A 17006-nucleotide genomic window follows, 5' to 3' on the forward strand; every position below is an offset into this window, starting at 1 on the left:
TCTAGTTCCTCATTCAAGTGGAAGGTATTTAAAAGAAACAGGAAGCCTGCTAAAAGCAAGGAAAGCTTAAGTGAGCTAGCACCTATTATGAATCAGAGAACTAAGATTCCTATCTGACTTATTTGTTATGGAGTTCAGAGGAAATATCTGTAAGTTATTATACTGAAATGTACAGCCTCAAAATGCTTTGTTTTCAATGTTCCCTTTCTCACCCTGATGTTTCCATTGCTTTTATTCTTTGGAATTCTGCAGCCCAAACCCATCCGTACTCAAAACCACCACAGGTCTTCAAAATATGTTAAATAAACCCTCCTTTAGGAAATTATTTATTACTTTTTCACACATCCATTCCTATAAAGGGTATTTAATTGGCCAGAGGAAGGGATGAGGGAAGGAGAATCAGAAATCCACAGAAGAATCTCTCTCTTATGGCCACCTGCCTTTAGGAGGAGGAAGCTGTAGATTTTTCTAGATTCCCCAAAGAAAACCCTATCAATATCAAGATAAACATACTGCATTGTTTACTTCAGTATATATACACTAATTATGTCAAATTAACAAAACCATCAGGAAAGGATTGACAATTTATGTGTTTGTGAGAAATATGTAAAAATGTCTTTTTAACATAGAAACTTGCTCCGAGTCTAACTGATGAGGTGGCCTCACAAAGTAGCAGGGCAAAACTTCCATTACACGCAAGGTAAAAGTAAAATCCTAGTTTGAAATCTAGCTAGTTTTTTTAAAAATACATATTTTCCCAGTTACTACAAGTGAATCCCTATTCATTGTTCTTTTAAAATAGTAAAGCGTGATCAATTGCCACAGGTATTCTGGTAATGATACCATTAACCTGCACAAATAAAAACTACACATAAGGGAAAGTAACTACCCAAAGTGCTCTCATATGCACAAAGGAAGCCTGTAGGAAGAAGTTAAAGTAATTAAATGTGACTTGGAACAGCAGGTAAATAACTTTCCTGCAGGAACTGCAGCAACTATTAAAAAGCTGGATTTTGCCATCTGTAATACTCTCAAAAACTCATTACAAAGAACTTCGAACGTACAGGGGTTCCTCCTACTAGTTCTCTGTATTTTAATTGAAAAGCTGAAGGACAAGTTTATAATGCAGTGAAACTAGACCGGATGAAGGGACAGAAACCCTACGAACTCTGCTCAGATGACTGCATTAAGCCAAATATATTATGCAATGTGCAAATTATAATTTTTCTTTTCACATTACGTACACACATGCACATACAAAAACACCCTGTTCTTTTTCACAGCATAGCTTACACTATAACAGTAATTTCAATTACTGAATTAGTCAATTAGAATCAGGCATATTTTCCTCTGACAGTAATTTTAATGCTTATTAGCTTCTTTGGCTCTGCTTATCAAGAACAGGCCTCTTTGCCCAGTCCTTACAGACATATTAATCAAGGTTATGCTTCTTAGACCAGTCACCACTGAACAGTGAACATATAAAGTTACCTTTATATGTTCACCTTTATATGTGTCATTAATCTATCAGTACTTCAAAAGTATCAATACTTCAACTTTTCAAGTGTGTGTTCGAAGTGGCAGTGGTTAACATATTTCAATGTGTGTAAGGTTTCTTGGGTTTGTTTTCTGTTTTTCTGTGGTATTTTAATCAACCATCTCCCAGTCCCAGAGAATATCTTACTGAGGAACTGGGGTACAAGTCACTGAGGAGCTAGTAAGTAATTCACAGGATACAAAATCCTGTATTCAAGTTTTTTGCCTATGATTATTTAAACTAAAAAATGAACAATCAAGCTGCAGACCAGTGAATTAATCCTTGTATTGCAACAGACTTCCTACGACCTTCCATATTGCCAGCAAAAAGAGGTCACTGTATTAGTTAAATACTAATCTCAATATACAGTAGCCCATTAATAAAGGTTATCACATTAAGACTTGTATATGAAGCACGAACAGAACAGAGAAGGCTTACAGCAACAGGGAAGACCTAGAAACCAACCAATCAGTACAGTTCAAAAGCCAAACTGGCTTTCCCATGCTCATAAATAAACTAAACTTTTGAAGCTTCTATTCCTCCAATAGCCCTTTTTATAGCTCGCTCTACCAGGGTTCAGCAGAAGGAAAAAAGCTGTATTTTTTCCTCATATACTAGACATTGCAAACTCCTGGCACAGCATGATCAATCCTTAGGTAGAACACATGAATCTCATCAACCCTGCTACTCAGACAAAGTCTCGGCCATGATAAATCCAGGAACACTGCCATGAGAAGACTCCTTACTGCACAGAAACACACAGCATTGTAACCTTTTAAGCACTCTCTGTTCAGGACAGTGGTTTAACTTTCAGACCATCTATCATCAACGGCAGATCCTCCCGGCTCTCCTCCATACACTCTTTTAAGAAAACCATGGAGAAAACAGTAGGATGAAGTTTTTAGTAAAGCAAGCGGTGAGAAAAGTTATATTAAATCTAATCAAAATGGCTGCTGTGAGATTAGGTGCAACTAAAAGCTCTCTAATGGTAAAAGCAATTTAGAACTGAACAGCTGCCAAAAGATCACTGATGAAAAAAAATCAATGGGAACATTCAAAAAAGAGATTAGCCAACACACTCAGAAACAATTTATGAGAAAAATCTACACACAATGGTCAGAGATCATTATCCACCCATCTGTAGGGAAAGCTAGATATCCAAGCCATTTTTCATTTAAAGAGGGCAACTTTGGCCAAAGAAAAAGCTCTAATATCTTTTCAGCTAAAAAGTTTGTGATGCATACTACATAATATCCACTCTGTATCAGCAAATGCTGGAGCCTTTCTTCAGCAGATAGGGGACAAGAATGCCTTGCTCATTAGTCCTGTGTTCCTGTCTCAAGTACCCTGAAATCACTCCAACCTTTTTCACGATTTGATCATGCTCCATTTTAAAACTCCACCCCTAATCCCTATGGGAAAGCTACTCCAGAATTTCTTTCTAACAACTTATTTGGGATAAGGCAATTATTATCTATTCCAAGGAATTTCACTAGTATCTGTGCTTATATAAAAATGGAAGAATGGTATCTGGTCCCTCCTGACACAAAACTGCTAGAAAGAGAAGAAGGGTAGGGGGCAAGAGAGAGAGACAAGTTACATTTTCCTAGACTGACTCTAGAATAACAGTATTAAGAAAAACAAATAAGAAACACTGAGACATCTACATGAGAAATACCTGGCATTTAAACATAAAGGTGTTACTTCAGCTGTTTATAAGTGATTCAAATGTCTTTAATTAGAAAAAGAAATTAAATAGAGGAGCCCACTACACTACATGAATATTCACTGTGGTTCTTAGTCTGATTAATGCTAATAGTCACCATGGGTTAATGTGATAGTCACCTTGTCAGCTGAAATTCAAATTGTACTAGGGCATCAACTATCCACAAAAATATGAATACCGTCTGCAGTTGAGAGAACAGTAACAGTCCCTGTGCTTTTCTCTATTTTAAGTGCCAGAATCATTAACTCAGTTTTTACTGCAATTTACCAGTGAACATTTACACATGGAACCAGCTAAATCCACACAGAGCTATATATTCACTGCTGTATGCAAGAGGCTGGAATCATCAAATGGTTGGACCAGATGATCCTAGAGGTCTTTTCCAACCTTAATGATTCTATGATTCTATGATTAATGGCTGAAACATTGCAAATTTACCATGATTATGTCAGTTAAGCTACCGTTACATCTTTCTAGTAGAACTAGTATTTATGAGCTAGATTACAATTTGTTCTCCTATGCTTAACCTTTCACTCCCCTGTGTCTATAGCGCATCCTTCGAAAGGTACCTGTATAATTTATTGTGACATCCCAGGCATGTCTGAGATGATCACAGGGTACTTAACACAATCACAGTCCTATTTATGACTAGTTCAGAGAAGCACACTTGAAAAGTATGTAACTGTATTACAGTGAGATTTAATATAATTATAATATTTTTAAAGATGAGCAATTTTTGTGATCTGTCTGGTTGAGCTTATTCATAAGATATTTTAACATCCATTTTTTACTAAAAAAATTTCTGAACTCTTTCCTAGAGGAGGGACAAAGAAAGAAAAGCAATTATTTTACCAAGGAGAAAATTATAGAATGAAAAAAGTACTAAAGACAAGAATCATTGCTTCTACTGAGTAATTTCTGTAATTCAGAAAAATGATGTTTTACAACTCCTAAAATAGTCCCTTAGCTCTGAATTTCCCAAACTGCCAAGTCAGGTATGGCAGGGATTTTAAAAAGTTCTATTCTATGAGGATAAGATGGCAAATGAAATGCAACTACATTAAATGTTCTCAGCCTCTATTAATTTCCCAAACAGAGAATAAATTTTGTAATTTAGAGTTTCTATACTATTTACTTTGTTGTGAAGAGATTATACATGTTTATATAATGTATACCAAATGTTAAAGTACAGCATAAAACAGATTACTTTTTCTAGCCTAAGCTTGATAGCATCTAAAGATTAGATATAAACAAGTTTAACAACTCTGCTCCACGATACAGCGTTTACCACTAGCATTTCTAGGTCATGCACAGCAGTACTTGGAAGACAGAATATACAAAACATATCACTTCAGAATTAGAATACTGTTGCTTTTTTTTTTCTGTGTGCATCTACATGGGCATCAGGATGAAAGAAAAACCTCAATAATTAGTTAAAAAAAATCACTAGATTACTTATAAATACACCATACTGTCACAAAGTGAAATGCATATTTTATTTTCATTCACTGTGACCTACTTACAGGCAGAACTCAGTAAAAAAAGTCTATTACACCCACAGAGTCAATAGAGTCAATTATGCAGCCTTCATTCTGACAAAACTTCCACTGATTTTTACGCAAAATTCCTGTATTTTCTCAGCCAAGTGCAGAACTAATGTAGTATCTTTACACACAGATAACCAGATGATAGAGGTGAAATTCTGACTATATTGAGATCGATAGGATTTTTGCCACTAATCTCAATGGAGAGAGATTTTATCAGTAGTGCCCAATAAAGTGGAAAATTCACACATCAATGGGCTGTTCCGTGGCTAAATAAATGTCTTTTTAAAGTCACTGAAAGCTTTTCAAACCATAGAAAAACATGCAAGATGAAGCATGGTTTCATACAAGCCTACCAAAATACTATAGTTTCATTGCTTACAAATACCCTTCTGCCACATTGCAGCTCCACATCTGTCAGTAGGTTGAACACAATTTCAGTACCTTATTTCCTCTGTATCATAATCTTGGAGTTGTCACAATCATTATCTTCCCTTCTACTAATCTTCCTCCTGATGCCATTCTCCACCCACACATATAAATCAACCCTCATTTTGTCCTGCAGGTGTTCGACCAGTCTGCTCTCTCTGTACCTACTGAAGACTCCAGTGCAGTCAGAAGAGAGAAAGAGAAAGTCTAATCTTGTCCAAAGGAAAAGCATCAAATGGTCTCCTGGGTACAATGTATTAGTAAGATTAATCTGTGATCTTGAGAAACCAACTAAACTGCTGTTTCACTGTTACCTAAGCTCAAAAGCTTTTTTAGCAAGCTTTATAATCAGCCCATAAACATACCTTCAGGTGGAAACTTGTGTGACGAAGGAAATACACGAACCAGATGCTATTAGTTCTCTCTGGGAATTCATACACAATGTGTAATTTAGTAATTAAACATTTTTGAATGTGGGACAATCTGCAAGTATCTGGGGTTTCACTAGAGAACGTCAATATTTAAATATTAATAATTGTAGTAACACTAAATAATACTTTATATAGTATATTCTGTGGAAATGGCTTTCAAGGTATGTTTGCATCTAAAAGCCTTTGCAGATCACACTGAACTACCCCAGAAACTACTAGTTTAAGGTAGAAACCATATTTTGGCTTGAACTAAAAAAAAAAAAAACACACAAAAAAATAGAAGAACAAAAATCTAACCATTTTCCTTAGCCAATAATATAGTTCTCAATTTAACAGGTCAAACTCAAGCTTATTGCTACTTGGAATTCCTTGTTAAAACAGAAGGAAAAGAGTGTTGAACTTCTCAGTATTCCTCCTCTCCTTATAGTGAGACCTTTCCTGACCATTTCTTCCCTTTCAGGATACCTTTTTCTCACACTGAGAAAGCTCGTCTTTCCAAAATAGTTGCCAGGTATCATATATACAGTTGAGAGAATAGATTCATATTGATGCCAAAAGTAACAAGCAATAAATATGCTGTTTCTTCCAGAGGAAGGAAAAAAGAAAACAACTGGACACATCACACATACAGTTTCAAGGTATTATTTTCTTTGCTAATCTCAAGTTTAACATACATTTCGAAATCTGCTACTTCAACCTCAAGAAAAGGAAAACCAAGAGGTGTTTATATATGACCACAAAAATTGAGTGCAGATAGCCCCATTAAAAATGGCATACTCATAGTATGATTAGAAAATAGACACTTATAACACAGGATGCTGTGGATGCAAGAAGGAACTGTATGAAACTGTAAAAGCACAACCACACGCCATTGTCTGCGCTCTGGTCACAAGTTCCAACTGCTCAAAATATTAGTATAATACATTAGTAGCAAAAAGCAGGTAGATTGCAGAGAGAGGAAGACAGAAAAATCATACTGCAAATGCTAAACCTAGTTCTGGTTTGCAGAGGAATTTTTGCAGTTTTGCCAGTCGGGAGAGGATAAGATGCAGCCCAGAACTTTGTGCAGCACAGATCTGGTCAGGATTACAAAGCAGAAGTTACATTTCTCTTACGAAAAGGGAGGAGGACAGGTAGCACAGCTCTGATGGAAATGTATGAAGAGACAAGGCTGGAAGATTTACATAGCTGCTCATTCTCCTCTGCAATATAAAAGCACCGCATAGAGGAATTCACTGTTTCAGCATTACCAGAACCCCAAAGGGCCCTGAAAAATGTTAGCTTAGGGCAAACAATGCAGTCACAGCAGTTATAAACATCATTGAGGAAACCAGCACAGATCAAGATTTCACACCAAAATCTCTTTCTAGGCATTTTTCAATATCAAATTAAAAAAGCTCTCGAAACTTTTCGGGAAAAAGGCTGCAATTTATGAATTTTTATTTAAATTGGGTAATCTGATAGACTAAAGTGCCTCTTTATACCACAAGGGCAATCAGCTTCCTGTCATCTATTTAGTGGACAATGCTAAGGTTTTATAGAAGAGTATAAATATTGACTATTTCCCCAAGTAGTGGTGAAATGCAGGTCTAAAGCCATTATACTTAACTTTGATACTTAATACAAATACTTAAAATCTCAAATTCTGATACTGCTCAGCAACTAAGGCCTTTGTGGACCCCGGTATATCCTTAGTAATAGCTGTGTCCCACATTAACAAAATTTCCCTGCTTTTATAGCATTAAGGCAACCTCTTGCTGTGCCTATCTCCCTCTTTTCTCAGCTGGGATGGTAGGCAGTCACAAATCAAGCTAGTAACTGGGGCAGAATTGGGAAGAAGGAGAAATCTACCGTTACCAGCTGACAGCTTTCATGTAACAGGAGAATAAGTTGCACAGCAACATTCATGCTTCATTTCTCAGATACATTTGTGGCAGGAATAGGAAAGGAAAGACAAAAGCTAAAGCAAAATCATGTCAGATCAATGCACTGGACTGCTTCCAATCTTTCAATCCTTTATTACACAAAACAGTGGAGACAGGACCGATTTGCCTTCCAAGGAACTGTGCTGCAAGCTGTAAAAAGAAGAGCTGGGTTTTCAGGTAGGAGTTTAAAAATCTGAATTCTTGTTTCTGCATATAATGTGTGTTTAGTGAAGTATTTCAGTCCAAATAAAAGCTTCAGCTTAGACAGCAATTCAAATATCAATAAAGCAACAATACCCTTGACGGACTATCTTGAGTATCATGTTCCCACACTCATGAATTTAAGCCACCAGCATCCAAGTGAGCAGAAAGAGCAGCTAAGTGATATGAAAGACAGAAGAACTGACTTTCCAAATGGAAAGAGCTTATATCTAGGTGATGATAAGAAGATGTTAAAAGAAAAAAAAAACAAAAACAAAACCCTCCCACAGTGTTTGAAGGTTATGGAACATTTAGAACAGGTACATGTACTACAGCAAGAAAATATATATTATCAAGAAAGAGCTTCCTGACAAGAAGGTACATTAGACTAAGAATATTACCCCAAATGTCTTGCAGCAACTTGAATGGATTTTTGCATCTAATCTGAACAAACCCATGAGGAAGTGCTTTGAGATCTACCTAATTCAGAAGCCTTAGAATCAAGCCATGAAACTGGATATACAGTATGACCAAAGAAGGACCAATCAGGAGATGATGATTACTTTTAAATATATTTTAAAATTTCTGTGGACATTCTATCTTTCCCTTCCCCCTCCAGTATGAACAGGTATAAATACAGTCGTACGTAACAATAAAATGAAGGGAAAAAATCTGCTGGGCACTCTAGCAGAGCTAAAGTTAAGCTGACAGTAAAACCAAAACATGCTGTTTGTTTTATTGCCCATATTTATTAAATTCACTTATTTACTTTATACCCAGGTAGTAAGTATATGGATACCATTTGATATTTATGCAGTCATCATTCAAAGCCTACACTTTCTTTGTAATAAAAACTTTTTAACTTTTACTAATGTTCAATACAGAGATGGCTACTAGGAAGCACAGCTGCAAACAGAATAGAGGGAGATCATCACAGGCAGCAACAAAATATGAACCACACACTGGAAAGACTCAGAATTTCCCAAGATCCAGTGACAGGCAAATCTTAGTGGAAGACATTGGAGGTTTAGTGCTTCAGAAATTCAGTTACACACACATATGGAAACAACATCCCTGTGAGAAGTTGATCAGACATCTTTAAATTACTTATTTGCCCTTCATCTTATTTGCCCTTGAGCAACTGACATTAAGAAATAATTAATGAATCCAGTATGAAGTTTTTCCTTATTTTCCCAAATTCAAATTCTATCACTGCCTGTCAGCAAAATTTCACTGAGGCCAAAGAAGATTCAAGCCTTCACCAATCAGTACTTAAAGTCTAAGTACAAGAAAACATTTTTCTTCTAGAGCCTGAACAAGAAACTGCAGATGGGACCCTAACTTACACACAGGTCAGCAGATCTTTGAAATCTTGGTATTTTTAAAGTTCTGTCATTTTCCCAACTAGGCTCCCAGTTGTTTGGATCCCTGGCTGTCTTTGAGAATGATGGAAGGCCGTAAGAAGGAAGGAAGAGATTGTATCTTTTAAAAAGTTGCCATTTCTGAAGCAGTCTTTTCTTGTACAAGACTTCTTTTATAAAGGGTGAATGTATATATAGCTATGACTATCTCGCAGAACAAAAGCTCTACCTGGATCATGTATAAAAAAAATCTTAGAAAGAAATTGTTAGGAATACTGTATGTTTTCTTGGATTATTCCCAGAATCTGTTCTACATATCCTATGTAGTCTCAGAATACATATTGTAGTATTTACATTATTACCTATTCACCATTCATGACAGAGAGTGACCTATATTTCACATAAATTTAAGCCTGTGTAATACTGAATTAATTTAATATAATGAACAAACATTTTATATATGTATGACATAAGGGTTGCATGAGGTGAGAATACATTTATAGTGACCATAAGCTCTACAGATATAGTTCCACAGAACTGTTGTATACTGAAATATCCCAGCATTAATATCTTACCTGTCTTTTTACATTTTTGCTTTATAGCCACATATTCTAATACTGTCCTTGTATCAGTACAATTTGCTAGATATCAGGGATGTTATGTTCATAATATGCTAATAGAAAAAGCATAATACAGAAAATAGTGTACAAGATCTTAGTCCTACACCAAAGGAGCATACACAACTCCTGGACCTGATATGAAATGCACAGAAACTGAGATTATAAAGCATGAAATGTTATGTGACAAAACTGGTATTCAAAAATTATCAATATTACTTAGAGCAGAACATTACTTGTATCAAATACTGTCAGTCTTCTACTATCTGACTACCCAAAAAAGAATATAGCATATAAGAAATCAGTGCAAGTAAGACGTGTTAAAAAAAGTATATCTTAGTAACTAAAGATGAGAGATTTCTAGATTTACCTGTATCAAGTTCTCAAATATTCAGCAGTATTTAGCTTCATAGTACTGAAAGACTGCCACAGTACGGCATTGCATTACTGCATTAGCAATTAGCTTGCATTTTATCAGTTATCCTTGGGAACAGTAGATTTAAGTATTACTGTGAGCTCAGCATTATGAAGGTATGTTTATGAGGCTTAATGCAGTGAAAAGCCAGGGTACAGCAGCAGCATTTAGGAGGAACTGTAGCTCAAGGAATACAGATACCAGTGACAATAAGGTGTACATTTAATATTTATCACTAGAAATATTGTCACAAACACAGCAGTATTAATGATAACTCCCATTTCCAAATCACTGATTTAAAAATATGTACAGTACAATATAGATTATAGAATTATTCCAGTTTATATAAATTAATATGACTGCTTACATGCAAATGTGCCTCTTGGATATTTACAGTTTCTAGCTCTACGCAAAGCAATTAAATGACTTAGTCACTACATTTTAGAGGAAAAGCAAAAGGACTAACAAATGTTAGTTGAAAAATATTTTCATCACACTTCCCTAGGATTTTAACATTCAGAAAAAAGAAGTTCTCTAGTCAATATTATCACAGTATTTTGTCCTACTGCTGCAGATAAAATAATTTAAGGAGTACATAACAATTATATAGTACCTTACCCTTTCTACCGGTGAACCATAGCATGCAATGACGAAACATAGCAGTGGCAGATGGCATTGGTGTTAGTAAATGTGAATAAAAGGATAATAGCAGAGAAATGGTGACTGGCAGACAAGACACAGAAATGTAGATGAAATGAATGCAAGCTGGTAAATCTTGAAGCAAAGCTCCACCTTTAAGCCAAATGTTGCCTCTAGTCTCCTCATAATTGAGCATTAAGTTCTATTTGGATACAAATTGCAACCTTCAGACCAGTCTTGATTCTCTTCATACAGAAATGCATAATTGTATCTTGATAACGAAGATCAGAAACGTTTTGTAAGCGAAACCCATAATCAGAAGCCCATTACTTTCTCCCCTTGAGTGATTTATTCTTTACATTTTTAATCTCCAAATCCTGACAGAGCTACAGTCTCTTTCTAGCACATATGTATCCACTGCAGATGTAAATCCCTGTCTAACCTGCAGCACCCCTGGATCCAGAATGTTCTCAGTGTGCTCATTCATGCTGTTCTGTTGCCAAACATTTAAAATCATCCATCAAATACAAGTGGAATCTATTATAAGAAAAAAAAAACAATCTCTTCTTTCAGCTCACCCTGAAAATGGAAGGTTTTCTGATCAACAGTTATTGTGAAGGTGCTGTCGTCCTCATCGTCTATACCAATCACAGCTCCCTGTGAAACAAAGAACAAAATCCTGATAAGGCAAGCAGTGACATCAGCAGCATACACTCTATCACTACACCACTGGAATTTAAAAAGCATTGACAAATTAGAAGCAAATTGAATACAGTAAAGAGCAGAAAGATTCTCTGTTTAGTCATAGGATGCAAGTCATTTTTTTAAAATAACAAATTTTTAGTTGCAGAAAAGAACAGTAATTATTTGTAAAACTGTTATTTTCTGGATAATAATATGCATCTTTTATTTTTGTAATGGAAGTGGCTTTACGCTACAGCAGCATTATAGTAAACAGTTTTCTACTACATTACAACTTATATTTTAAAGAAGAGTGGGGAGCAATATTTTATATTGCTTTGTAGTACTTTCCATGTACAAAAACACTAATTCATAGATACTCTACAAAAAGAAGCTCTTGACCTGATTTTATCTACCAGTCTATAAAAAAAATAAAACATTCCAGCAAAATTAATTTGGCCCATCATGTCATGTCACTGCTATACTGCATGATCTAGTTTTCAGTCCCTAAGTAAATATTATCAGTAAGTCAACAGCAGCTAGCTATATCAAAAGCAGCTAGCTTTGTCTTCTAATTCCTCATGAATTATTAGAAGGAAATTCAAATAAATTATACAGTTAAAGGCCATCTGTGCTCAGCTATTTACAAATCTATCCACATCATCTTTATTCCTGTCCCCCCCCAATCACTTAATAACTAACAGAGTTTTTCACCCAGGAGGAGAAGATGCTGAAAACAAATCATTCCAGGCCTCTGCCAACTCCAATAAATTATAACATTTAGTTCAAAATACTTAAAAAATCACCAATGGATTTACTCAGTTTCTCTTCTCCGGGAGACACAGGATCTGGATCTGTTTTATCCTTCCCCCTCCCACAAAACAGACATCCATCACTGGAAGGTCCACATATTTAAAAGGTAAATTCTGTCCTTGCTGTCCAAGTAAACAGCAAGCAACAGTAGTACGAGCACCTGTGAGACAATTCCAACAAGTGCTTCATTTCATTCAGCCAAGTATCATACAACAACTGCAGAGTAGGGGGTTAGGTAAATATCAGGCTGCCCAAAACATAAGAATTGTTTTGGTACAGACTTAGAGGCAGGGGCATCTGAATCAATCTTATTCACACACATTCTTCATAGCCCCTATATGAGGCTTCTGGTCAATGGTAGCAGCTCACGTATGGCTGGGACTATCACAGGCACCACAAGACTCAGTGGAAGGAAGAGGTCCTATTTAAGAATAGCACCAACCATAGGTAATTCAAGGCTATACAGCAGGAAAGGATAGCTCAAACTGTTTTTTTTCCCTCCACTGACAAAAATGTACCACTTAACTTCTCCAAAGGAGTACCTTCCATATAGGCTTTTCAAGGACAGCTTTGTGATCACAATAAAAGAAGCACCTAAAAAGTGTACCCAAGCCAGTATAATTCTGAATACTTTCAGTGCCAGGACATAACAACAACCAGATGACTAGTCATTACATTTGGAGACTATCTGGTAATCATGCAGTGTGCCAGTGACTTGACATGATGAGCTAGATTCATTTTGCCAGAATGTTTTGGGTTTTTTTAAAATAGACCAATAGATAAAAAATGTCTGGCACTTTAAGTACACGGTTTGCTACACAACAAATCAGAAGATCACCGCAAGTTGTACAATATCATTCTCCTCACCAGCTATACCAAAAATCTGTAAGTCACACACAAAGAACATGACCAAGATATTCTCCCCACAGAATACAGGTAAAACTAATGTAAAGCTAAAAAGGTCAGACTAGGACAGCTAAATCCTGCCTCCATCCTGCGTGGTGGGAGGAAACTGAGGAGGAGGAAGAGCACACCACTGTCTGTGATCTCAGCACAAAGCTGCATAAAGTGCACACACTAACTGCAATGCTGAGGCAAAGGGTCTGAGCGTAAGCATAGAAGATGCTTTTGTTGTCATGTAGATAATACATATGGACAAGTAAAAGAAAAACTAAAGTGCCAAAGTTTAAGTGTATATTCCAGACAACTTAAGCAGGACCTAAGCATAGTATAGATGACACAGATTCCTCTACGAACACACCTTCCTAAACACACTATGACAGTCAACAAAAGAATTTGAAGATGAAACTTCAGGCCTATGAAACGTGTATCAAGAGCAAAAAGGTGAGGAACAAGCTTTTAAAAATCCATTCAAGAAAAAAAGAATTATTTTAGCCAAATTGCTTAAATTACATGTTTGTTTATGTTCACACCTACAATTACAAATCAACAATGACTCTAAACAGAAAACCTCTTTGATAGAATTTCAGGCTGCAGAAGCCCATCTGTTCAGCTATCAGTATCACTGTCATCTGCCAGAAGAGATGCTTTACAAAAGTAGAAAAAAGAAAGATTCCTTTCTCCCTCACAAAAAAAAAACAAAACCCACACATATTCAGAGAAAGGATGGAGGAGTCAGCAAATCTTCAGAAAACTCCAAAGAGTAATTTTGGGTGGGAGACTGGCAGATGGGGGAAGAGAAAGGGATTGTTTTACGTTAAATACATATAAAAATGGATCATGCAATATCAAACAGATTGTTCACTTTTAATATTTCCTAAACTGACAGGCTGAGACCAACCTCCACATTAACAGGCTCACAACAGTATTAAAGCAGGCATAGTTTTTCACACTAAATTTTTCTACACAATGCAAAAAAAGTCCTCATGAATCTTTGGGAATGTAATGTTCTAGACAGCGGTTTGAGTTTACGTTACCCTTAAAGAAATTCTAAATTAAGATACCAATACATTAAACAGGGGAAAGTGCAAAAAAGTAATCAGGAATCCAGATGAATGGAGTTTCTCTGTATGAATCTCAAAAGGTTATTGGTACCCCTTTATTAGGCCCACAGAAAGACTAGAAAGGAGTAACAACAGAAGGAAGGAATAACTGGGAGAAGCAGAGTTCTGCTGCAACACTCATCACATTGAGTGTCAGACCACAGATCACCTTCCCTACACTTCTCTTACTTCAAGACTCAAAATGCTCCCATGCACACTCATTATCCTCCTGACCCCTTCCCCCTATTTACATCAGCTCTTCACAAGACTACTGCATACTGGAACCAGAGATTCTATGAGGATGGGAAAAAAAATAGAAAACGGGCTTGTGCAAGAAATATTTTTGGTAAGTGCACGACCACAAGGTAGAAACTGGGCATGTGCAAAGACATCCCAGCATTCCCAGCTCACTTCAGTACTGTCACTTCAAGCTACAACAGCAGCATTCAAGGTTAACTGTCCCAAGTCGGAGTCCCTCAAACAGGTAACACTCAGCTTTCCCACTCTGCATCTTCTTATCACTGTTTCCCCAATTCGCATGCCCCCCTCAGATGATATTTCAAAAACTTTGCCTGCTATGTTCTTCCTTCCCTTTCCAGTCCTCCTTTGTTTTACTTAGCTCAAGCACAGTCAAGTGGCAGGCCTAAAGAGTGTCCAAACTGGCAGAACAGAGGACACCATAAGAGAATAAAGGCAAATCAGAAGGACAGAAGGAAACAGTTTTGCAATGATTTCTGTAGGTACAGAACATATATGTATATACATACATACCTCCACACACAAAGAAGCGAGAACTGCAAACAGCAACTTTTTCATAGCATACTACTACTAACCCATCTTACTCTGTCATATAATGTTTTTATACAATGTATAAAATTATAGAATGTAATTAGCCCAGCATGCCACTTGACCTCTAATGTTTTCTTTCTTTAAATACTTTCACTATTTCAGTATTTTGCTGAGTTAGGAATAGAGCCCAAACCTCAAAAGTCTCCTTGCAGTTCTCTCCATTAAGCCATATTATACACAGTAGGTCATTAAGTACTGAATAAAACAACACTTACCCTGAGTCTAACACACCCTCGGCGTGATCCTCTCATCATTTTGTCTTTTGACTGAAACAGAAAAAAACCAGATCACTGGATTAACAAATACAGTAAGAACTGCAAGGAGAAAGTTAGTTATTCAAAGCAACTGAGAAACGAATAAAGCATTTTTGTATGTTTTATTGACTGACTAAATGAGATGCAACTTCTGTTACAGAATATGTTAGGTCTCACACAAAAGAAAGTACACCACCATGGTATCAAACAAGTAATCCTTCAAAAAAATAAGAATACAATATCCCACTTCAAGAAGTTTTGTAGATACCTTGAAGAAATACTTAGAAGATGCAGTCTACCCCTTTACAGAAAGTAAGAAGTGAAGAAAAAAGGAATTAAGGAATATTAAAAAGTGGCAGTACGCTAATTTACATATTCCTCCTTTCTCTCCTACTCTCAGAAAAGTATCCATATAACAAAACCCAGCTGTGCAGGCAGAATTGTACAAATGAAATATTTCTGCCAGCAAGTTTCCCAGATTCATACCCCTTTTCATATAGATATAAATTTCATCAGAAACATTAGACAGGTTTCTATGTCTACTTCCTAGATAGTACAGCCTGCTTTCATTACAACAGTTAGAAAAGTTATTTTTATAGCCATTTAAGCAGTAAGAGCCCAGATCAGAAAACAGGATTCCTATGTCCATAACCAGTGCCCAAACCTGTAGACCAGCTCACCTTGCAGCTAAATTAGTGAATCTCTTCTTTAGTATCTGTTTGAAGCTCTGACAAGGGAATTCCAGGGAAAAAAAAAACTCACACCCCCCCCCAACAGGCAATTCTAAACAGCCAACTCACTTCTAGCTTGAAATTGTGATACCTTGAACTTTCAGCTATTCCCAGCACTGACTCAGGTAGATTTGTCAGTAACTTTCTGCCAATGTCGTAAGTGTTATTGGGCAATATCTGCAAGCCCAAGTAGCACACATACAAACTCTTTCAGATAAAGAAAAAAAGAAAACATTTTGGACATCCTAAATACTCAGTTTTCTGATAGATGGAAAACATCTTCTCGTTTTTAACTACCCACACACACACTTTCTGTTTTTTAAATGATAAATTACATGCCATTGTAGCCTTATCTGCAAACGTAGTCTTACCATCCTCTCTTATCATCCTCTCTTATCTTATCATCTCTCTTACCATCCAAATATTCAAACTATATTATTTCAGGTCATGAAAACACAGCTATCACTGGTGTCTCATGAACTGGTTCTCTTGCTGTCATCTTCTGAAATAGCCACTTCTTTCCAACAGTATCTTAACAATTCCATCTAGACAATATATCGATGTGATTATGACCAGCCCTATTTTCCCTGAGGCCATTAGACAATGAAATCTTATTGATATCAGTGAGAAAAAAGACAGGAACCAGAACTATCAGTCTTAACAGCAACAAATTATTTTCCATCTGCTACATAGTTGAGATATAGCTACAAGGAAAGCATGAAGGAGTCACAGCAAGTCCTATTCACTAAAGATAATTTAAAAATATAGCAGTCACAGCTTCAAATAAAGTTACGTTTTTGCTGATCTCTCACTCAATTCACTCTCTAATTTGTCAGAGTTGACTTCTGAA

General features: G+C 36.3%; 1 protein-coding gene across 2 annotated transcripts in view; it reads right to left on the reverse strand.

Annotated features, from left to right (window-relative positions):
* Nucleotides 1-17006, reverse strand: part of OSBPL9 (oxysterol binding protein like 9) — a 65363-nt gene that overhangs the window by 39749 nt on the left and 8608 nt on the right. For both annotated transcript variants that reach the window (XM_072866388.1, XM_072866387.1), the window contains exons 2-3: nucleotides 15387-15437; nucleotides 11404-11482 (exon numbers count right to left, since the gene is read on the reverse strand). In XM_072866388.1, the coding sequence (XP_072722489.1) occupies nucleotides 11404-11482; nucleotides 15387-15437 (130 nt within the window). The remainder of the gene's footprint in view (nucleotides 1-11403; nucleotides 11483-15386; nucleotides 15438-17006) is intronic.

This window comes from Ciconia boyciana, chromosome 7 (genome assembly GCF_034638445.1).
Source record: "Ciconia boyciana chromosome 7, ASM3463844v1, whole genome shotgun sequence".
Taxonomy (NCBI): domain Eukaryota; kingdom Metazoa; phylum Chordata; class Aves; order Ciconiiformes; family Ciconiidae; genus Ciconia; species Ciconia boyciana.